The sequence below is a fragment of the Falco naumanni genome, chromosome 6 (assembly GCF_017639655.2).
Source record: "Falco naumanni isolate bFalNau1 chromosome 6, bFalNau1.pat, whole genome shotgun sequence".
In the NCBI taxonomy this organism is placed as follows: Eukaryota; Metazoa; Chordata; class Aves; order Falconiformes; family Falconidae; genus Falco; species Falco naumanni.
The window spans coordinates 45182393-45206667 of record NC_054059.1 but is presented as its reverse complement, the minus strand read 5'-3'; the positions used below and the strand labels follow the sequence as shown (position 1 = coordinate 45206667).

At 44.7% G+C, this 24275-nt stretch overlaps 1 protein-coding gene across 1 annotated transcript; it reads left to right on the top strand.

Moving 5' to 3' along the window:
• The first annotated feature begins 1029 nt into the window (after positions 1–1029).
• LRP11 (LDL receptor related protein 11) lies at positions 1030–20612 on the top strand. Its single transcript, XM_040597840.1, has 7 exons — positions 1030–1575; positions 4981–5141; positions 9044–9185; positions 11247–11372; positions 12116–12325; positions 18797–18898; positions 19177–20612. Exons 1-7 carry the CDS (start codon positions 1044–1046, stop codon positions 19329–19331), a joined length of 1428 nt encoding a protein of 475 aa, XP_040453774.1. The 5' UTR covers positions 1030–1043; the 3' UTR covers positions 19332–20612.
• The last annotated feature ends 3663 nt before the right edge of the window (positions 20613–24275 follow it).

Genomic DNA, 24275 nt, shown 5'->3' with positions numbered 1-24275 from the left:
ATTCAAGAGTCTATGCTTCAGGATGCTTGCAGGCATAAAGCAAACAGATATGGAAACACAGAGCTCCCTCTTGACCTCTTACGACACCCTTTGCAGGCAGTGCAAAGCCCATCACCCCTCTATACATTTACTGGCACGTCCATGTTTCCCGATGCTAGTGGGGAGCTCTGAACACGCCACTCCAGTGCTTTGAGGCTCCATCCATCTGCCAAAAAAATGACGAGGCAGCTGTTTTGGGGGTTGCTGGGGGGCAGCTGGGAGGTCGTACTGTTGTTGTGTCACAGAATCAACCTTGATTTCATGATAAACTTACAACAAAAGTTGTGACAGGTGTAAAGCTGATGAGTTTTCATTGGAAGCATTTCCCCAAAACTCATTCAGCCTTTACTTCCAAGCTTTGCACAAGGAGTTCTCCGCCATCTCAGGTGGCCAGGATCCCATCTGGGACTTTTTGCTGAAAACTAAGGAAGTCACAGCTTTGCTCGCTCCGGTTTTGACTGTCGGGCCTTTTTCCTTTAATTTCCGAGCAGAGCGCTAGGCTTGGGATGGAGCCCTCCACCACGCCGGTTTTGTCCGTCGCCGTGTGCTCACACAGCAGCCACCTCCCCCGGTTACCTGCAGGCGTTCCCCCGCCGCACTTCCCAATAGCCATGCCCGGCGGCTCGCGCGAGCGGCGCGTGCAGGGGGTCCCCCGGCGCCTTTGCCGGGGCGACCCGCTCCGGGCACGTCTCTGGAGAGCCCGCCGGGCTACGGAACTGGAGAGCCCGCCGGGCTACGGAACCTGGAAGGGCCCGGGCGGAGGGGCCGAGGCGCGCCGGGGCCGGGCGGGGCGGGCCGAGGGCGGGGCCGAGGGCGGGGCCGAGGGCGGCCCCGCCCGGCGGAGCTGTTCAGGGCGGAGGGTGCTGAGCGCCGCCGCGCCGCCTCGCGCAGCCGGGCGGGGCCGGCGCCTCCCCGCGCCGCGCTCGCGGGTGCCGGCGGGGGGAGCCGGTTCCGCCGCTCCCGCCGCCGCCGCGCCCGCCTGCGCGCCGCCGCCGCCTGGGGCTATGGCGGCGCTGGTGCTGGTGCTGCTGGCGGCGCTGGGCGGGCTGGCCGTGCTGCCGGGCGGGCGGTGCGCGGCGCCGCTGGCCGACCTGCGGTCGCAGATCTCGGGCGTGGAGTCGCTGCTGGAGGAGTTTCGCCGGCAGCTGCAGCAGGAGGAGCCGGGACCGGCGGCGGCGGCGGGCGGCGACGGCGGGGAGCAGTGCGGCGGCGGCAGCAGCTTCTCCTCCAGGCCCGACTCCATCATCCGCACCAAGGACTCCATCGCGGCCGGCGCCACCTTCCTGCGTGCCCCCGCCGCCGTGGCGGGCTGGCGGCAGTGCCTGGACGCCTGCTGCGCCGAGCCGCGCTGCACGCTGGCCGTGGTGCAGGGGCCCGGCCGGCCGCGGGGCGCGGCGGCGGCGGAGCTGGGCTGCTACCTCTTCAACTGCACGCACCGCGGCCGCCCCGTCTGCCGCTTCGCCCCGCACCGCGGCTACAGTAGCTATAGCCGCCGGCCCGCCGGCTTCGCCCCGCCGCCGCCCGCCGCGCCGCCGGGTAAGGGCCGCCGCGGGCGTCGGGGCGCGGGGCCTGGCCCACGGCGGCTTCGCGCGGGACGGGCCGCGCCGCGCCCGGGGAGCGGCCGGACGGCGGGGGGGAAATGGCGGCAGCCGGCCGCGGGGGCGGGACGGGGACGGGGACAGGGACGGGGACGAGGCCGCTCTCCGCGACGCCGCCGCCACTTGGCGGGGCCGCCAGCGAGGGGGGAACCTGCGCGCGGCTTCCCCGGCGCCGAGAACGGGCGCCCGGGTCAGGAGGCCTCGGCCGCGGCGGGGAGGACGGGAGCGGACGGGGCGGCCCGTCCGTGCGGGGGGGTACGCGGGGAGCGCCCCTTCGGGGCGGCCCGGCCCTCACCCCTCGGCCTGTGCGCAGCCTCGGGAGCCGGCGGGGCTGCCCTGGGCGGCGGGAGCGCGTCCGGGGGCCAGGCTGCCCGGGGCGCCGCGGTGCTGGGCAGCCCGCACAGCCCGGACCGCTGCCGCCGGCGCCGGGAGCGGTAGCTGAGGGCAAGCACGTACCTTCCGGGCTGCCGTCCGGAACGGATCAGCGAGGCAGGGTTCCCGGCCGCTGAACGCGGAAATTTTCCCTCCTATGAACGTTAGAGCGGGGCTGAAGAAGACCGGGATAGCTCACCGGCAGCCCGGAGACTCCGTACCCGCCGCCGGAGCCTGGGCCGCATCAGAAGCCGCAGTTTGTTCCAGCCTGAAACATATTTAAGAACAACATAATCCAGAGCCAGCAGCTGTAGATAAAAAAATGTCTGGGTTTCTCAATTTGGAGTCTGTTTCCTAGCAGCTGACCCAAAGAACTTGCTCGCACTCCCCCACCGCCTGTTGTTAAACCTCTTCCATCTTAACTAATGCTGTTGATTTCAGTACCTTCTGTTGACAATACTTACCTAAATTATCTTCAGCGATATTTCTCAACTGTAGTAAATTAGTCATGAAGAAGACCTAGCGGCGGTGTTAATGAAAACTGTGTGTGCAGGTGCCACCTGCTATTACTGCTTCCTTGGCAGGGGAGACCTCAGGCTTCAGGTCCACCCAGTCCTGCCTGTTTTACGAGAATGCCAACAGGAATTCCCTGGAAACAAGAGAGAGCAGCGGCTCAATTTTTGGAGAAGTTACGGTGCCTAAATATTGTTTTCCAAGTGCATGGGCAGGTAAACTAGACAGCTATAGGGAGGAATTTATGGCAGTAAAGATGAAACAAGCTCATCTTTACTAGGAGTCCCAGAAAAACCCAAGGAGTATTTTTGACATTTTCGATGGGAAAAGTATTAGTTCCACAGTATTATTTATGTAGCAACTTCTGGGTAATTGTGGTTTATAACCCTGTATGCACTTGCAAGATAGAAGGCTTAAAGCTTGATTTTAGGTCAAAGTCACAAACAATTAGGCTTCTTTGGAAACCTTTGAAAATATCCTTCATGAAAATGTCCTTCATCACTTTGAACTGCCTTAATTACATTAAAACCTGGCCCTAACTTAGAGTGCAGTTAATAATGGCACAATATAAATAATACTATTGCTCAAATGATACTCTACCTATTAGAAATCCTGAATTTCTTAAGTTCTTGAATTCTGGCATGCCTTGTCTTTTTGGAAGCTTTCATGGCTATCAGCACTGGGCTTGCAAGGCAATTTCAGTTTCTAATCTGCAAATTGCTCTGTGTCCTATTGGGTTTATTTAAAAGTCCGCCTTGTGGGTGATGGTGCTATCAGAAACAGGGGATTATGACTTAATGCAATTACACCAAAGCTGAAGCAGAGCCACGAAGGAGAATGAACTTTTATTCAAACATCTGTCAGCTGTGACATAGACCAGGAGAGATAAAATTAAGATTGAATTATTTTGCCATCTGATGGTATGCTACTACTCAATTCTTGAATTACATTGAAAAATTGATCTGGACAACCGTGCGTCATCACAGGACAATGAAAACACATCTCTTTTCCCTTATGTCACCCCATAATTGAATTTAGGAAATTTAGAAAAGAGCTTTTCATATCAAGATGTTCTTTCACCAGGGGATCACGTTTTACCTGTTCTTCCCCCACACACACCTCCAAGCACTGTGGTGTTGAGTCTTCTGCTGTTCTCTTTTTGATAAAACCAAACCAACATCTGTTCATAAACATTGTGTCCTCGTAATTCGAAATTTTTTCTGGGCATTAGTATACAGTGATCTCTAGGATGTTGTGGTTTCATTTATGTCAAGGATCATCAGTAAACCAAAACAAATTGCTTATTTAATTCTGGAAGCAACTGATGACAGATAGGTATCTCTCAGATCAGGCATATCTCTGTGTACTTCCAGAATGGTCAGCGGTGGGATGAGTTTTTGAGATTGAACATTTCAGTGTAAATCCAAGTCCTTCATTTTAAACCCCATTTGTGCTGGTTTGACTGTGGATTTACTTTGCACTTCCGGACAGTTTGTGCTGTGTTACCAATTGCCTGTACTGAAAGAAGTCATGGGTTTGCCTTTGTTAGGCAATTTTTTAAATTTTTGACATAGAAAGAAAGAGGACTTGAATGCCTCACCACAAATGCCTGACTTTCCTTCTGTGCTAGTCACTAGGGATGAGCAATGGGAGGATTCAGCATCAAGGTAAACTAATATCAAAGCCATTCAGGAATCGGCAGTGAAATAACCTTTCATAACAAAGCTTTCATTCAGACAACTAGCTGGCAGCTTCATTATTGCCAGGGTTTTGTTAGTCTAACCTGAAAAACTTGTGGTCTGATTGGCAAAAGTACTTAGTACTCACAATTTTAATCGGTAAGAACTGTACTTTGAATATAGTAAAATGCTACAAATCCTGAAGAGTCTGAAAATCAGGCTTTGAATGTCTTAAATTAGGCACTTAAAATTGGTGGTAATTTCTGATGATTTTTAATCATTATGTGCACTGCTTCACTAGGATGCTAGCTTATGTTAAATAAGTCTTTCACTCATATAATGATGCATTATAAAAGGAAACTAAAAGCTTGTTAGGTTATACAGAGTACTATAAAAGGTGTGCAGTAACTGCCATCTGAATATTTATGTAATTCATATTTAAATCCATTTTCCTTAGTTCAGATTAAAAAAACTACACTGATTATAACAATGCTGTTTGCTGTATTAGTGAGACATCCCTGTACGTAGAGAGGTGTTCTATGCCATGTGCTTTTAATGTCGCAGTTATTTCCTGAAGACATCACTGAATACGGAAAAGTTAGCTAAAATTTAAGTAGATAATACCTTGCTTAATGAAATGTGTGCTAATGAACCTGTCCTGTCTTTCAGGAAGTTGCACAGTGTTAAATAAATACCTTAACCAAGATAAAATACGTTTTACATAAATAATCACTCAGCTTCCCCTCATAAATAACTGAGCTTCTGTTTTTTTATTGAAGGAGAATACGACGAGCCTCCACAGTGCAAGGCAGGACAAGATATTGTGCTGCAGTCACCTGTCGACTGGGTGCTTTTGGATGGCCGAGAAAGTTTAGATGACCATGGGATTGTGCAGTATGAGTGGACGCTGCTGCAAGGCGACTCATCGGTTGAAATGAAGGTACCCATGCAATCTCATGCATGGCCAGTTACTTGCAGATTGTTGTGTTCATACAGTTTTAAATGTTAAGTGTATTCAGATGGATATGGCTACCAGGCACCAAAACTAGGATGACCGTACAACTTGAGTGTTTATTTCATAGAAATACAGAGCAACCTAGTTTGGAAAGGACCTCAAAAGATCATCTGGTCCAACCTTTCATGAGATGAGGAACCTAGATGAGATTATTTCATCTGTCCAATCATATTTTGAAAACCTCCAATGATGGCGACTATACCATGTCCTGGGAAGTTTGTTCCAGTGATTATTTCTAGCGGTTTATACAGTTCGCCCCTATCCAGGATGGCACAAGATGGCCAGCAGCAAACAAGTAGATGCTAATACTCTAGTGTATTTCAGCTCTGCTGTCTTTCACCATTGTTTGTGCTCACTGCACTTGGTTTTCTGCCTCTGTGATCCAGGTTACATACACCTCAGTAATTGAGTTATTAAAAATAATAAGGTATTTAATAAGATCAACAGTCTTCTGTCGATGTTTATGGAGAAACTGCAAAGAAATGTGTGATGTAGACCTTGTGAGGTATCTTGGGATACTATTTTATTACATCCATACAATTTCTGCTGCAGTTTGTTTTCACCTTAACCATCAAGAGATGGGTTCTCCATCCTACCATTCTTTGTGAATGCTCTAGGAGCAGCAGAAAAGGTAAGGAAAAATGTCTCAAACCCATAGACTCTACTCAGTCTGTTCACAGCCCACAATATTCAGGGTGCACCAGGAACTCCACCTATAGCAGGAGTGACTTGTAAAGGGGAGAGCGTGTAGACCATAGAACTTGCTGAGATGCTGCCAATGGATAGGAAGAGTTTAAACAGGACAGGATCAGCAAGAGGAACAGTCCAAAACCCAAGAGGCCACGTGTGCCAGTGCCACCACCATGAGCAGTACTGGACAGTTGCTGCTTATGTCTGTCCAGCTCAATAATATGAAAGACAAAATACCAGTATCAACAAAGTTAACTCCAGATGTGTAATGATGGAACAAACCAGAGTTTCACCTAACACAAAGGGAAAGCTGAATGCATTGAAATCTAAAATTGTCACCCATGGAAAAACCCAACAGAGCAACTGGTTATTCCTTAGTCTCCTGGAGGACAGCGTATGTAATGTACATACCTACAGTATGTAGGTAATTGAAGATCACCATGTCACAGTTAAGTTATATGCTGCTGGCTGAACCCAAAGAAGACTATTGGGTTTCTCTGGTGAATAGTTACTAAAATTTATGCATAAGAAACTTTGTAAATGTACTCCTCACAGAAAACACATCAGGGTTATTCAAAAGTGTTCTACATGCTTTTAAAAGTTCTGTCTTCAACTGCAAGATCCACATCTTTGGAGGGGTGACTGCAGTCAGCCAGTTCTGAATGACCTGAGGTTGTATTGCAATTTGAAACTGTCATTTCAAAGACCACCAGGATCTTGTCTATCTTCATTTATTATTTTATTGGCTTGAAAATTAAAAGGTTAAAAGGCTTTGATAAGGAGTGTGAACAGCATGATACATAGAAAAGACTTGCATGAAGCTTTAAGAATAGTTGCTAGGTATCATGAATATTTTATTATCAAGAGTTGTTAATCTGACCCTCTGCAGCATTGTTTTATTTAAATAATAATTACTCTTTAAATTAATCTTTTGTGTAGTAATGTATCTAGAGTAAGACAAAAAAAGTTAATTAAAAAATGTAAAGTTCATGTTTTTACTTTTACTCCAAGTCATTTCATAAAATAGAGACAAGTCTTACATCCATTTTAACTTACAAAATTCTCATTAATCTTGATGATTTCTTTATATTTGGTAATGGAAAAAAAAATTGACACACATTCATGCTTGAATATATACTTTCCCATTGTGTTCAAATGAGCAGAGATTTCTCCAACAGATAAGCACCCTGATGATTATCCATGATAATTAAATTTTTAGAGTTGAAAGAATAATTGTGACTTTTTCATACAATCCTCAGTTGCTGTCTCTCTAGTACTTCAGTTGCTGTCCTGAAATTACTGGATTTCATGTCATTTATTCTCAGAAAACAATATATGAATCCATAGCTACAAGGGAGAATGGGACTGTGTTTAAATAAGAGGCAGCTGTTGCATTGCACTTGTGTACCAAAGAATAAATAGAAGGCAGAGGAGGCAGGACTGCTATAAAGAGATCTTAGCATATTGTAGGAGGAAGCTAGTGGATTTTTTTTTTTCTATTGTGACTGATTATTGCTTCTTAGATAATTAGCTTCTCAGATTGCTACCACATACTGTAACTGTGCAGCTCCATGATACTTAGGGGCAATTATGGGTTGTTTTTTAAAAAATCCTGACTATCTGGAAATGTACTGTCAAGTTTGAGCCAAATTCTGTAAGAAAGCAGGTACAGTCACACATTCTTCAGGGCAGGATGGAGATAAAAAGGAAAGCACAGAGGTTTCCAGGAGGAGTGGCAGCATATTCAGAAGTCAGTGGCATTTCTTTGGCTTTGCACTGAGAACAGTTGGACTCCATGGCTCATGAGTTTTAAATACCATATTTTCTCTCCCAGCAGTCATGGTGAACAGCAGCAGGTGTTTTTAGAGCATATTTATTTCTGTAATACACTAAAGAATAAAATCTAAGGGGTCATATACTCCATCAGGAGGTAATCAACAGCATGATCAGATAACTGAGTGCATTTGCGTAAACAGAAAAAGAAAGACATTTCAGTTAGGAGATTTACTTACCAAAAGAGAAAAATGCATTTATCAATACACCCTACTATAAAGGTAGGTCTAGGACTCTATTATGATATTTATAAAAAAATCCCATTCTCTTTTAGGCATGAAAAGCAACTTTAAATAAGCAAACCAAAGAATTTTGGTTTTAATATTAACGATAATCACAGAGGATTTAATGTACCTTTCAGTTATTTATAAAAATATCCCTGTGTGCTTCATTTGTAAAAAAACGATACATATCCAATAAACATGGAGTGCTTTTTTGTAGTTACTGAAATATGTGTTACTGAATTCTCAGACAGCTGGAGTTACTCGTGACTGGTAATTGTCACAAGGTTAGAAAACATTCAACATTTTCAAGTATCACATTCATTTAATACAAACTTACTTCTAAATGGCTGTGGTACTAGTAATGCCAGTTTGTTACCTGGTTTAAATTAAAATTTTAAAATTTAAATTAATTTTTTTTAAATTAAAATTTAATTTAAGTACTTTCTGTATTTGTATCACATGACTTTCTGAAACCTATTGTTTAGGTCACTCACTATAGATGAACTTAGTTCTGGTTCAGAGCAAGGCATGGAAATGCAGTGTGTGGCATGGAAAAATCCAGTCCAGCAATTGTAAAAGTTGTACGTGACTACATCAATGTCATGCTGGACAGAAGTAGGCAATCTTATTAATAAAACAATGCTATCAGTTACATTATCATAAATAAATATATAACAAAAGTAACTTCTGTGGATACATGTGTACTGTCTACTAACTCGATAGAGGGCAAAATACTCCAATATTTCACTGCCTGCCCTCTAAAATCACATTTCTAAGTACCAAAGAACTAGTCAAATGTACGTTTCCATTTATTCTCCGGTGCTAAGATCCACAGCTCCAGGTACCATGAAAAACAGGACAGTTAACAAAAGTTAAGTGTGTTTATTTTAACAAAAGGATGCAGAAAAAAGATCAAGCCGTTGCATGTTGATGCATATGTTGGAGTGGGCTGGCTAGACTTAAAAGAAATATTTAATCTGTGTGAAAAGCATTGTACAGAAGTGAGCGCCCTACTCCTAGAAGTTTATGGACAGATCCTTTATACCAATATGGATTTTTTCGTTATGTGTCTTTAATCAGGTACCGCAACCAGGAACACTGAAACTGTCTCACATTCAGGAAGGCGGGTATATTTTCCAGCTAACTGTGACAGACACTGCAGGTCAGCGGAGCTCTGACAACGTCTCTGTGACCATTCTGCCCATGGTTCATTCTGCAGTAGGTGAGAAAATGACTGGAGCTTTGCCTGTGTGACACCCAGGGTATGGTATTCAGAGCAAGGGTCTCGATGGAGGCAGAAACCTTATTCTCCATATCTAGTGCTTTATTTTGCCCTTATTTATCACATAATGACACCTCTTTCAGCTTTGAATTGTGTTTCAAAGTGAGAAAGTGAGCAAGTGTCACTCGTATGTTAGAGCAATATTTTCGAGCATTTCAATGTTCATCCTTGTATTGCTAATAAGCATGCAGGGTGGGAAAAATTAACGTAACAACAAAAAGTATCGTAACAATGACTATACATTTCATTGTATAGTCAGACGGTGTGTGTGACATGACAGGGCTTGTGCTATTGGGAAGACCCAGTTAAAATCAGTTAATAGTATGTGTGAGACACAAACTAGTAATAGTATTGACCTGCATCTGTAGTCCAATCATTTCTGATAGTTTTTTCTGGTTTTCACGCACGTAAGCTTTTCTGTGTAATGGTTGTTATCAAAGATTTATGTTACTGGGGAGACAGGCCCATCATTTTTAAACTCTGAGCTCAGGAAACATGTAAAAAGCATAAAAGGTACAAAACAAGTTAGATTTCAGTGGCTGTCAATTCTGAACTCTTTAATGTAATAACTTCTAATTACATTGTCATTGCCAAGTTGCTAATACGATCTGCTGCCCAGGCACAAAGTAAAAGTTAAATTGCATCATCACTATGTTCAGCTGAACCAGTGAAAATTTTGCGCTTCAAAGATAGTATTCCCTCTGGCAATAAATTGGTATTACAAAAATCCAGTTATGAGTCTGCTTAATAATGCCTGTATTCCAGATAATGGATGACAAAGTTATATTCATTAATGTTTAATTTAGCTAAAGCAGCCAGAGATGTTTGCTGGCTAATTTATTTACTGCTGTGGTATCTGTGGTATCTTTTGGATGGAGCACATAGAGGATTTGCTGCCTTTTTTCTTTTTCTAATTCCCTGAGTAGGTTTGCAATTCAAGTGCTACTGCTGTAGTTAAACCAGTGCCTGGTGCCTTAATGCATGCAAGACCTACGCTATTTTTAGTGCTGAGTTTAGGAGATGCATTTTCTAAGTATGATTTTAGGGGTTTTAAATAGGCGCCTGTGTTTCTGCCATACTTCCTTAGTGTTGTGCACCTTTTTGTACATAGCAGGATAACATCCAAAGGCTTCCTTACGCAAATCGATTTGCTGTTACAACATTAACCAAACACTGAATTTGATAGCACTTTACAAAGCAATGAGCTACGCTGCTGCTGGTAAGACAAAAGCATAGATGTAAACACTTGATAATTACAGGGTCAGAAGAGGTTTCAGGAAAGCTTTGAGTATGCAAAATGAAACGTCCAGAGACAATCTCAATTTCCAGGGGAATCTAAATATTAAAGCAGGCAGCAATCAATTCATTCTGGTGAAGGTCACTTCTGAGACCTTGTGCTTAGTCCTGCTTTGGCATGTGCTATATTGGAGTCAATGGATTGCTGATGTAAATAAATTATGAGCATTCTTTTCGTCTTTAATTAGGTTGCAGAAAACATGCCATAAAAGATCTCATATAGTCCATATGCATGTATGTAAAATAACGTATTGTCAGAAATACAGAATGGGTATGTAGTAGAAGTTATGTGTTGGGGAGATGCAGTTACAGACATAGAGATTTCATTCATCTATTTTTAGGACTGTCCTGGGTCTTTTAAGCCTGGGAAGATCTCCTTTCAGCTTAGGCCAGCAGAGTAAAGTGCTGTAGGAGTGCTGCACAAGGTATAAGGTGCAACAGCCTCCAGGTTGAGTATTCCTGTAGTAAAGAGATTGCCAGAATAGTGATGAGGGTGCCTGGAACAGCTATTAGCTATATTAGCTTTTGTGTCAATATAGCATCATATAGCTGAGCCTGGCCTTTCTTCAACTTCCTGCCTTGTTCACAGTCCTTCTTGGCATAGCATGGCTTTGCTTTTTCCTTGATGCTGCAGATTTTAGTCACTGAATCAGTATTTACTGCTGGGATATCTCTTTTGGTAATTTGGGAATTGTTTCTTAACAGCCTGTGTTGGGGTCTGCTCTCGCTACCAGTTTATCTGCGATGATGGCTGCTGCATTGACATCACATTTGCTTGTGATGGTGTGAGGCAGTGCCCTGATGGATCGGATGAAACCTTCTGCCAGAACTGTAAGTGCGCCAGGCCACAGCGTAGATTGTGAAAGTAACCACAGCCTGAACGACCAAAGGGGAATGATGCCCCTTCTGTGGCCTCTTTTCCTGTGGGCCAGCAGCTTGCTCCGACCATAGAGCCTTTCATTGGAAATAGCACATGGGAAGGTTTAATGTCCACATACAGCAGATGCTCAGAAATTAACTCCCATTTTTTCAAAGCATATCAAAACTGTCCCCAAATGACAGATTTTGTGTTGAGTTCTTGACATTTAAAAGATCAATTCTATACTTGCATGGTGATTCTGGAAACAGAGACCCTGTTCCTGATCTGAAAAGGTGTCTCAGATGTACACTTCAGAGTGCACTTACACACCTTGCAAGAATCTAAACCCTGGAAATATGGGAACCAGTGGATTCACCATCTCTTTGTTTGCTTCCATTACTCATCTTCAATATAAGCCCATGCTCAGCCAAGTGAACAAAAATCATCAGAGGGTGAATTGGCACAACGGCTAACCACCTCTTCATTGATATTTCAGTTGCTGGATTTCACTGTAGAGTTCATGAGTACACTCTTGTTTAACAGCTGGCAGTGGGCAATTGGTAACTTGCTTTGTATCTGGAACTCACATTTCGTCGTATGTCTGAAACTGAGAAGTGGTTTGGCCTGCTTCAAGGCCCATATCAGAGGGCCTTCCATCAGAACACTGTCATTCCCTTCAATTCTGTACAAAAATGATTTTTGTTTCTGTTAACAGTCAGTCCAGGTCGGAAGACGGTAACACATGCAGCTCTTGGCACTACCCAGCAAAGGACTGTTGGACTGACCGAAAACACTGATGAAAACTCTGCAGAAAAGACCCTGAAAGCCACCGCCAGAAATCAATCACTTCTCTCCGTGGATGCAGACATGTCTAACCAGTCGCTTTCTCAGGGACCAAAGAAACAAACCAGTGGATTTGTGCCAGGTGAGAACTGAAATGAATCTGTTTCAATAAATCATTCTCTTTAAGGAAAGAAAATGTCATGCACCTTAAACTTACTTAAATTGTCTTTTGGTGCCTGGCTAACAGTAAAAATTTGCAAATGTGAAAAATACAAAAGAAGCTTGTAATAATGAAGTTACAAGTAGGTATTGCTTTATAATTGTCAAGTCTGGTTCTTACCAGGTGCAGAAAGTTAGTTAAAGTGTAGGAATGCTAGGAAAATAATACAGTCTAAGGAACAAAACCTGTGGTGAGCTAAACACAAATTCTGCCACAGGTTCAGCTGTATAAGCTGATATATAAGGCTCTTTAAATCTGTGGGGGAGTACCTTCAGGAGAACGTAACAAAGTACTGTTCAGCTTGGGTGACAGTAATTACTTTTCTCCTGATGCCAACTGATTACGTTTTTTTTCCCCCAAAGTAATATCTTGATTATTATGGGCGCTTTTTTCTGAAGTGTGTCTCGAAGGCAGGAGAAATCTTTCATCACTGTAGAGAAGGCTCAGTCTGGTATCAAGCAACACCAGGTCCCCAGTAATATTCTCCATAGAGGCTGCAAGCCTGTTGTGAGTCAGCATCTAGTGTTGTTACAGGCAGAGTCCCCAACACTTGCCTTGGTAAAGCTCCAGAAGCTTCAATGAAATTGGTGTGTCTTTTAAGGTTCCTGCTGGTGAATGAAAATGATCTGAAATGGCGACTGAATGAAAGCAAAACTGTGTGCACAAAGCCTAAAAAGGGTATGAGACCTCTCACTTTTATTTCTTCATGGTTTAGTCTGACTCTTGCCCCCAAGGTGCAACTGTTTATAAACAGCTTTATTTTCTTGTTACAACAAAGCAATGCTCAGTGCCCTCTGCTGCTGACTCTTGTAAAGGGCATTTCCCTGGCTGACACCAGTTTTCTTCAGATGCTTGTACTCCATCTGTGGAGACTGCAAAGGGAGAGAAAACAACATTCTTCAAGAATTTACCTGTCTTAGTGAACGACAGCAAAATATGCTCTCAAATATTTCCCTCTTTTCTGGCAGTGTAGATGACCTCAGTGCTCCTTATTGGAATACAGTTCTGAAGACTGCCCCAAACCCTTCTCGCCCACATAGTCCCGAGTGACAGCTGATATGGGGCCACCCAAACTAACCATCAAATTGCCAAAGAGCATTGCAGGCTTCAGTGGAAAGTCAGCTGCTAAGTAGGTCACAAAAACCATTGGGTTTGTGAATCCAGAAGTGAAACCAGAACTGAGGTCACCAACTTTGGCAACCTGTAATCAGAGGTTATTATTGGAAGTGCATGTAAACGCATGGCACTTTTGCATAGTCATTTTCTGTGTGTACCCGTTGCACAATGACTTAATTGCACCATTTTTGCTCTCGAGGTAGCCTTTTGCACAGCAGTAGACAGTAAAAGAAAAAATTCAGTATAAAACTAAAAAAATGTGATGGGGCTTCAGTGTACTACTAGAAGCTGTTATAATCTCTTTAATTTTAAGCAGGCAAGATTTCCAGCTGACCGTGTCTGGTTTTAATTCTTGAGATTTTAATATTGATCTTTTGACAAGACTCGGTCAGAATTTAATGTCAGTTAAATGATACTTAAGGATTTCCTTGCAGAATAGAAGGACCCAATCCTTACTGACCCAGGAGTCCAATGCTTTTAAGCAAAAAAGCAGAAAACAGCTCAGTGAGTTTTTAAATCACCTATGGATCAGTTCCAAGCATGTGGTGGGACATAAAGAGGTGCTAGTTACCTGCCTCCAAAGGGAAACTGCCAAAATCTGTTCTGAGTTGCTGTCTGCCCATGCAGATATTTAAACTCCATAGGAATCACATGCTGTATGTTAATGATTCCCAGAGGTCCAGAGAGGTTCGAGTCCTGACCCAGTGGCAAGCACCGCAGTCTTCCAGGAGTTGAGGAGACAGGCATCTAACCTATTCCTAAAAATCCCTCCAGAAGCATTAATGAGATTTCTCTCCATCACTGCCATCTCAAGGAGGTTACAGACCAAATCTAATAATTAAGTGCTACAAAAATGAGAGACACAGAAGCACTGGAGCAGCTCCATGAGGCCCATCTGGACAAGTGTTCAGGAGGGCAATAACTGCTAGATGCATTTTTCAGGAGAGGTAAGCAGCACTGAACAGAAATCATGCCAGAAGCCTCAAAAGTTTAGCAATTTCACTGGCAAAAATCCTGTTCTGGGATGGACTTTCTGCTGAGACAGCACCAGGTTTGCTGCTGCCGCCAAGGCAGAACCTGTGCCTCCAAGTCACAGTGTAAAGGTAAAGACCTTGTTGGACCAAGGCAATAATGTTACTTGTTGGCCTAGAGTGGACTTTGCAAGCATCCAGGCTCCTGATATACCATTATAAATAAATTTCAAAAATAAGCTTTAATGATTTCAGTGTCAACATGGTGCAAAGCTGCCTGCTTAAGATATATATTAAGGGGTATGGCTTTACAGCGGCAGGACAGATTCCAGCTTTTCACTTGAGAGCACTCCATTCAGGGCTACATTTGTCTTGCTTCTTAGCATTTGCAAATCATGATGGAAATACAAGCCAGGAAAGAAAACATGATGCTCTTGGATCCAGTGACTGCAAGGCAGAGCAAGAGGAGGTGTTAATATTAAGGGTAATGTCTACCAGAGACAACACATGGCACGTTCTAGGTGGCTGCTAGACATGATTCTTGATACAGAAGCTCTCAGCTGACTTAACAGAAGTTTTTCACAAGAAGTTGCAGGACTGGGGAGTTGTTTTGTTTTCTTTTTAACATTTGTTTTTATTACAGTGATGGTTACAGTACCAATAAAGACAGGTCCCTTCTGCTACTTACCTCCCCGTTAGCAGCTTTCACATCTGAGAATCCAATAAAGATGTTAAATAAAGGGACCTCCTTGTCAAGGACTACCATATTTATCTCTTCTCTATTTTGAAAGGAGCTGGGCTAAGCTGTAGTGTTTTGGACTGTGAGATAGTTCCTCGCAGCAGGAATATGAGCTTTCTGCCTGTGAGGGTAATACTAGGGGAAATTTGTCCCAGCATCCATTTTCTCCTTACAGTTTCTCTGTTCCCAGTTCCCCTTAACCTGCTGTCTTTACTCCAGTAGCCCCTCATTTTTGTCTCTGACTTGATACGAGCTTTTTAAGGATTTACACTTAGGTATGAAAAGGCGAAAATACGCAAGTCCGAGGTAAGGACTGCTTAAAACTTCTACCTGACTTAGCAAGGGATCTATTCACAGTAAAAAGAAAAAAAAAAAAAAAAAAAAGCAATAAAACCCAAACCCTAAAACAAAACCCAAAAGCCTTTCATTGTTGACAGCGAGCGAATATTATTCTGCACTCCTGCCTTTCCACTGTGTTTCCTCTGCAGTAGGGTGACTCCAGGGGAACACCGAGTCCAACTCAAGAGAGAACCTCATCAGGCACTCAGGGCATGGGGTCTTCTGCAAGAGGCTCATGGTTTACTTTTGCTCAAGCTGGCAGGCCAAACATTTTCTTCCACAGTTGGGAGTGGATGCAGGAAGAGGCCTCTGGTGCCGATAAAGGAGTCTTTTCCTTTTGCAGACACATCTCCATAGTGAAGTAACCCAGACTGCATCTCCAGCGCAGCATTTCTGCATGGCTGCCTCCAAAGTGCCCCGGTCTCCTTCTCCAGGGAAGTTTTCAAGCCCAGCTGCATATTCTGGCACTGCTGCACTTGCAAATGAATGTACCAAAAATACAGTTGCAGCAAAGCACACTGAAGTGAGCCATGGGCTGGTTTCTAAACACCAATAGCCAGTCTATCAGACGGATTGAATTCACAAGCAGCCTGAAGATCTGCACGCCGCAGCATAGCCAACTCAAGTGTATAAATCACCATAACAGCTTTGCATTCCCCTGGCACAGGGTCTCTGCCTCTCCCCAGGCTGCCCGCGCCAGCTGTTGTGCAGTACTGCTCAGGGCTGGGATTACAATGTTTGACTGAGTGCCCAAGCCTTGGTCATGTTTTTGCTGCGGAGGCATTGACAGCAGTAGCCATAACTGAGAACTCTAATTTAGGGTGACTGGAAAGGGCTACAAATTGCCGTGTCCTAGGCACGGACTAGAAAATGAAGAGAAAGTGAAAACAAAACAAAACCCACGTAACATGCTTTATGTCAGGCTTCTAAACTTGTTTAGGGAAATCTTTCTTTGTTGTAAGATATTGAGCAGTATTGACTCTGATAACCCCTCCAGTCCTGTAAGAAGTCTTAACAAAACCTTGTCATACAGGCTAGAGCAGCTCTAAGAAGAGCCGATGTCTTTTGGGTATTTCTAAAATAAAGACAAATACTCATTTCATTTACAGAAGACAGAAGCAGAAAAGAGCTGCTGGTTTTGGTCCCAATTACATTCAGGTTATTTTTCACAGCTCCAGTATCATACAGGTATCTTAAAGCCGGTACAGTTTACACTTAGAATTTCCTTAAGTCCTCTTTCCATGCCAGAGCAACTTGAAGAGCCTGAATGAAAACGAGGACTGCAGCTTCTTTCTAAGGCATTTCCTAGCAGGTGAAGATAGCATTTAAGCCCTCCTATCCATAATGGCATGGCAATAAGGCCAGAGCCTGGGAGGCTGTGCTGTGCCTTGGCTTGGGGACGTTAGCACTAACCTTATACCAGTATTGATGAGTCATAGAATCATAGAGTGGTTTGGGTTGAAAGAGACCTTAAAAATCATCTAATTTCAACCCCTCTGCCATGGGCTGTTCCAGTGTCTCACCACCCTCACAGTAAAGAATTTTTTCCTAATCAAAATCTACCCTCTTTTAGTTTAAAAGCATTACCCCTTGCCCTATTGCTACAGGCTCTGCTGAAAACTCTGTCCCCATCCTTCTTATAAGCCCCCTTTAGGTACTGAAAAGTTCCTACAGGTCTTGGAGCCTTCTCTCCTCCAGGCTGAACCCCAACTCTCTCAGCCTGTCTTCATAGTGGAGGTGCCCCAGCCCTCTGATCACCTTCGTGCCCCTCCTCTGGGCTCGCTCCAGTGGGTCCGTGTCCTTCTTATGCTGGGGACCCCAGAGCTGGATGCAGCGCTGCAGGTGGGGTCTCACAAGGAGGGAGCAGAGGGGGACAATCACCTCCCTCACGCAGCTGGCCACGCTTCTTTTGATGCAGCCCAGGACACAGCTGGTTTCCTGGGCTGTGGGTGCACATCGCCAGGTCACACCGAGCTTTGCAGCCGCCAGCTGCCCCGAGCCCCGCTCCCCAGGGCTGCTCCCGATCCATTCTCCGCCCAGCCTGTACTGATGCTGGAGTTGCCCCGACCCAGGTGCGGCACCTCGCACTTGGCCTTGTTGAACTTCATGAAACAATTTAAGCTTTAATTAACGGTTGTGGGTATTTGCTGCTGCCACTGACAGGGACGCGTTCTGCCACTCTCCTGAGCCGCTGGTGGTGGGTGGGAGTTACACGTGATGCATGTTCCGAGCTAATTGACTTAAACACTTCCTTAACACCCACCACTATAGGCAGTTCCAGCTACAATGTTTCACATTCATATTTTACAGATCTATGTTTCCACTGGCACTGTCACAGTTCTGAGGGCTGCCAGCAAATGTATCACAGTATGAAGTGCCCTTCAATATTTATGTTATCCATAAAAACCAAACATAGTCATTACATTTAAAAACATAGGTGGATTTCGGGTTTTTGTGAGGGTGTTGGTGGATTAAGCTGTCACTCTTGCACCAAGTGTCACCATAGCTACTGCTGTAGGAGTTCAGTGGGAGGGCTGGAGGGAGTCCCAGCCGAGATGCAGCAGAACTGCAGCCACCTGCACTCCCAGGGTGAACACTTCTTGGCAGCGAAGAACGCCTTGTCTCTTCTGGTGTAGTTACAATGCTCTGTAATAACTTCCATACCACACAAAGCTGAAGTGACTCCAAGTCATCCTCTTTGAAATGTTTTCTGCATGTGTATTTATGTCTTCCAAGCGCGTAAGCTCTGCATCCGTGTGTGTCAGGTACCGGGCAAAACCAAGGTGATTTGTGCCGCCAGCCTCTGCATTTCCTGCTTTACAGGTTCCAAGGGTGAAGAGCAACACAACTTGAAATGGCCTCATTTTCAACTACATATAACTGTTCTAGTGATGTTTTAGCTCAGTTTGGTCTATACCCCATTAGAGATGTTTGTAAAAGATAGTTTGTATCCATCTTTTTTTTTTTTTTTCAATGTAAAATGACCCCACTTGGATTTGGTTGAGATGCATTGTGGTTTGCAGTGCAAAACTGAATTTACATTTTAGCTTTAGTTTCACATTATTTCAAAAATTCAAGTTACACAACTGGAGTCAGAAGTTCTTAAAATTTTTTTTTTTCCTTCCTAAATCTAAGTGCTTTCACATTATTTAATTCTAGTCTCCTGTGGATAAGACTTCTTGAGTCACTGAACTGCAATACTCATTTATCTTGCTTGCCTTCGTGCAGATAACAGTTCCTCAGGGAAAAGAACAGGTGATCAAAACGGGAATGGCATAATGGTGCCAAAGAGAGGTCAGCTTGGAGGTGGTCGTCCAGTGCCAGAAACAGGTAAGACCAACCACGTGAATTCATTTTTAATTAGGTTAGTTTTCCGGTGAGATGCTATAGATCCAGATACTATAGTCAAGAACTGAATAATGTACTTCCATATTCTGAACTGTTCCTAACATGTATGATCATACAGTTTAATTTCACAGCATGAGTTGCTCCAGATATTAGCGCCCAAGTGACAGACTAGCTGTATTTTTAAAGAAAAGTTTAAAGGTTTTCCCTACTGATTTCTCAATATATTGAATAAAGTGTCATTTGTCTTAACCTTGTTGTAGGTGCTGTGTTACCCTTAGCCTTAGGCTTGGCCATCACTGCTTTACTGCTGCTTATGGTTGCTTGCAGACTGCGTTTAGTGAGACAGAAGCTTAAAAAAGCTCGACCCATTACATCCGAAGAGTCCGATTATCTCATCAATGGGATGTATCTATAAAAGCTGGATTTAGGTCAGTTGTTTTCTCCCCTTTCTCCTGTGTCCATGAACCTCTGCCTCTATAAAAAGACCAAAACCTTTAGTTAAGTGTCAAGTGTAGAAGAAGCCTACAAGATGAGGAACATGTTCTTCCCCTTCAGTGATAAACAAGCAGGTAGATGCCCGTGCTCAGAAAAACAGATGCGTTCGCACTCCAGAGAGTAGCTCCAGTCGGCTATTGCACAGAAGACACTGCAAGGTGGGGAAACCCCAACCTGGCTGTGGGGTGCCCTTGTCCTCCCCGCAGCAGTCAGGGCCCCAGCCGCAGCAGAGTAAGCCCCAGGGCCAGGCACTAAAGCAGCCCAGGCCCAGCAGCCCCGGCTGGCCGCGCTGGCCAAGGCGCAGAGGGAAGCCTGTGCCATCCTGCTCTTAGTGCTGCCACCGCTGTGCTCCACTCTGGGGACCAGGACGCTCCAGACCAATGCGTTACTTCACTGTCCAGCAGAGACTGATTTGTGTACTTTCCACCTGATGCACTGGGAGTATTTCCATTAAACAATTTGTCTTGCTTTGTTAATTAAAAGCGATTCCTATCTAAGCACCAGCTTTTGTAATGAAATTTGGGATTTAAGGGACAAAGCATCTTTTTTTTTTCATTCGTAGTTTAAACCTCTGTGCAGCTAACACAGAGTCATGCTTACTAAATGCTAAAATGAAAAAATACAAGCCCTCAGCAGACACGTTTGGACATACCAGTGTTCGACAGCAGTCATGTGCGATCCCAGAGCTATGTCTCTCCCTGGAGCTCAGGGCTTGTTCAGCCTTTTCCACCCCAGCTCAACACGCTGCATGGTGTGAGAGAGCAGCACGCAGTGGCTTTTACCTGAGATGCCGGAGTGCAGGATTCCTGCTGGTTATCCCTTAGCTCCCTGCAAAGCTTGAAAGCTTCGGCGACCTGCCCTCACCCCAGCAAAATTCTCATAGAATTAAAGCAAGTAATTTATATGTGTGAGTGAACTTCAGACGTGTTAATAGTAAAATGTGTACAGTACCTGTTATATGTACATATATATACACACCCCGTGCTGTCTATCTTGTTTGACTGTCCAAGGGCATCACGTTCATCACAGGTCCCAATAAAAACAGTCAAATGAGGCATGCATCTTTTTGTATGTCGTCTTTTGTACTTCAGTAACATCAACTTCAGCAAAAATATTGCTGTGGTATACAAATAGTTTTTCAAGTTGCTCAGTCTTCATTCCTGTATGTAAAAATAGCTCTAATAAACCTATTTTATTCTTATATTTCTTGCATTGCCTTTATTCCCAGCTACCAGCTAAATTCTGTGCTATGGACCACAGCATGAGAACAGACAGAAGTACATTTCTCCTTTCTGTGAAACAACCTTAAAAGAAGCTGGAACATTTGCACTGGGGGGAGTTGAGATATTTTGGGTTAGGTGAGACTGAGAAAAACAGGGCATCCACCTCCATAACCTGTCTCTTGAGCAGACCCTGGGCTGAGCAGGAAGCAGCCGCAGAGCTGGCTGTGCCAGCTGCTCAGGGGACCCAGCTGCCAGCGCTCCCTGCTCATAGCCCTCCTGCCACATTAGGCAAGGTCTGGTTGGTTGTACGTCAGTGTTACATTGGGTCTGGGAGACCTTCTGCTGGTGCTGCCCATTTCTAACCTGGGAGCGTGGCCCTTCTTGCATCCTAGCCTACAGCAGGCACAGCAAATAGCAAAAACTCAAAAGATCACATTTTAAATACAGCCTTCCAGGAAAGCCACGCTGCCCCTCTGGTTGGGGTGTTATTTCCCATCATGGAAATCTGTTTCGGGTTTTAATTTAATATCTAATTCTCCTTCACCATGTCACTGCAGCAGCAAGAAAAGTAGCCTTGTCTCACTGCGTCTATAGTACTCCTATTACCAAAACCCATCACTCTGGCACGCAGCTGGCAGGAGAACAAAAGGTTTGTTCTTGCTCTTCCGGGCAGGACAACAGTGAGATTCTGCATGGAGCACAAGCCAGGCAGTACAGCCGTGGTGCAAGAAGCCGCTCAGCTTCCCAGTCACTTCACCCAACAGCAGGTTTTGTTGCTGTGCTGCTGCGAGTGGAATCAGCCTTCATGGATTTTACATATGACAGCCAAGAATCAACACCTCCAGGCAGAGCTCAAGCGAGAGCGGCAGGCAGCAAGCTAGCACAGGAGTCTGGCTATGGCTGTGCTACAGCTGCCACAGTCTTCCCAGGGACTCTTCTTTCTAGGAGGGGAGATGGTGACAGTTGTTGCTGTGCAGACCACCAGCCTGAGGCCTCTTACTTCCTATGTAATTGCAAACTCCACAGCCGAAGACTGAAATAAATAGATAAATAAGTTTGCCCACCTCACCAGAAAGCCTGGGCATCATCAGCTATATGAAGAATAAGACAAAGTTAGCAAAGTAACAGATTGGGTTGGCAGCTCCTGTAATTAGTACACACTCATTTCAGTAACACGTGCCTTCACTTTATAGCTTTCATGCTATTTGACTTCAAAGAAGTGATACTCAGCCACTGAGCCAGAGCACATCTGAGCACTAGCGGAAAAAGCCGTGGCAAGACACCCCTGTCAGCACACTGGGGGTGCTGCCGCCTCCTCCCCAGGCTGCCTCCAGCCCTCACCTCCCACTGGCACCGCTCCTGTCTCCCCTGCCCAGCTGCTCCCGAGGCTGGGGATCGCTCTCTCCCGTCGCAGAGGAGTGTCAGAGCAGATGCTGCTTCTACCCCATCTTCACGGTTGCATTGCTCGCTGCTGCTGTCATGGACCTTCATGCAAACCCCAGGAGCTGGGGAGTTCTCTACAGTCTTTACAGTGCAGCAGCAGTCAGATATTCTGTGTGACAATCATCACTCTCTGAGATCTGCCAGATGTGGTTTCCCTGTCCTAAACGCTGACCTGTGTCTATCCACACATCTGGGTATACGCTCACACCACCTATTTTTACTACCAGCGTGCTTTCATGGATTGCTCTGATAGCCTATACCTGTGGATATTACACCTCTGTGTATTAAGAGAGGTCATTACAATGTTTTTTTATTAGTGTATTCTAATGTTGATCAAGATATATATTTTGGTTAGATGGCTTTTGTATTTTCAATTGTTTTGCCCTTCAGGCCAACTTCCATACACTTAAAGGTACAAATTATTTCAAAGTAACAAGCAATACTTACCCAAGTTTTGTCTATGATTAGAAGCCAGCTTTGTCTGTGATGTGGGTTGCTTGCTGCCCACTTTTGCAGCAGATCCAAGCCTGAACATCCCTGCCGTAGTCTTTCCATAGCACTGCAGGATTATACCAGGGGCAGTTCCAAAAGCACATTTGCAAAACAAAAAGGCTGAAATAGGTCAGCGTGATGCTCCATTTGCTTTTTAAATCCTAGATAAAGCATAAGAGTTTCAATCCCAAACTCTGCAGAGGGAGCCAGAGGCACGAACCAATAGCAACACAAACACGCCACCCCAAAACAAAGGGCGAGCCTTTCTAGTAAGCCCCACAGTCATGCATCGCTGAGGTCTATGCTTGCTGTTTTCATAAGCATCGGGAATTGGGATTTTTTTTATTTCTAACGGCAAAAGCTAAGGGTAAAAGCAAAGGAAAAAGCTAGAAAAGATTCAGAGCACACTGATGGATGTAAAGACCGGGCAGAGGCAATAAACGTGTAGTAATTAGTCCGAAAGAAAAGAGCCCGTGAAACAATCAGCTTGACCAGAGGGGTAACATGCTGTGAACAGGGAATATTTAGAGGAGAAATAAATGTGTAGAAATAACTTTTATATTTTTCAACCAATAGTTACTTCAGTCAGAAATGCTTGAATCTGTTCTATATCACCACATTGAAACTCTAATTTACATTTCCTGATGTGTAAAGTCTGGGCATTCTGAAATGCAGAACAGTTTCAGACCTCCTCTGCTGTATCTCCCTGCACACATGCTGCCTTTTGGTGGGTATTTTTTTGTTTTGATTGGTGGGTTTTGCCGTGTTCTGCACAATGTGCTTGTGCGACATCATCATCTGTCATTCTTCTGAGCCAGGACAGCCCCTCATTCACTTCAGCAGAATACCTCTCCCACATCGTTTGAGCAAAGAACAAGGGTTCCACAAAGGTCATTATGGATCTAACAGCATTATAGTATGCCCAAAACCAGCTAAATGGAACCAGAGATATAAATCACTAGCTTAGTTTGCATCACTCGTTCTTCACATCATGTCAAAATCAAGAAGGAATTGCAATCATAACCTCTCCAAACAGCACTTAAATCAAATGCAGCATGCCCTAGGGCAAATTAACAAGTAAAAGGAAGAAATGGCAGCTGTTGCAAGTACAGGTTATCACCCTTCTTCCCGGCAGAACAACAGTATTAGTTCAGTCTCCCTCTGGGCCTTTTAGTTTACCTCTTTGTGCTGACTGTTAATTCCACCATCCATCCACACTCAAAAACCCTGGAGCCTGTCACCCTGTCACAAAAACACTGCACACGCAGAGAGAACTGCTGCCAGCTGGATGCTCCAGAGCTTACCACATAAAGCCCCCCCAGCCCAAGCATTAATACCCATTTCAAACTCACCGACTACAAAACATTCCAGGAACCATCCAGGTGGCCTCAATAAGCAGTGTTAGTGCCCCCCCTCTGCATGCTAGTTCCCCTCCAAAATTAAAAATAACAATCATGTAATGGTCCCTGTGCCCTCAAGTTAGCTGGCCAGTTTAAATAGAAATAGTAAACAAGTAAATCCTGCTACGTGAACAGAAGGCACCCATACAGCACACCGAACTGCTCTGTGGAGCGCCCACAACTGTTTGTGGGTTTTCAAGATAGAGGTATGGGCTCCTGGTTCCTCTGCTTAAACTCTGGAAGCCTTCTACTGTCTGACCCCTGGAAAGCACCAGACGAGTAACTCGCTCTTCAGTCAATCTGTTC

What these genes read in the sequence shown, in the direction of transcription:
- LRP11 (XM_040597840.1), top strand. Translation starts at nt 1,044, where the DNA reads ATGGCGGCGCTGGTGCTGGTGCTGCTGGCGGCGCTGGGCGGGCTGGCC. An exon ending in CATGGTTCATTCTGCAGTAG is followed by an intron (nt 9,186 to 11,246) that starts GTGAGAAAATGA and finishes GTTTCTTAACAG; the next exon opens with CCTGTGTTGGGGTCTGCTCT. An exon ending in TCGTCCAGTGCCAGAAACAG is followed by an intron (nt 18,899 to 19,176) that starts GTAAGACCAACC and finishes ACCTTGTTGTAG; the next exon opens with GTGCTGTGTTACCCTTAGCC.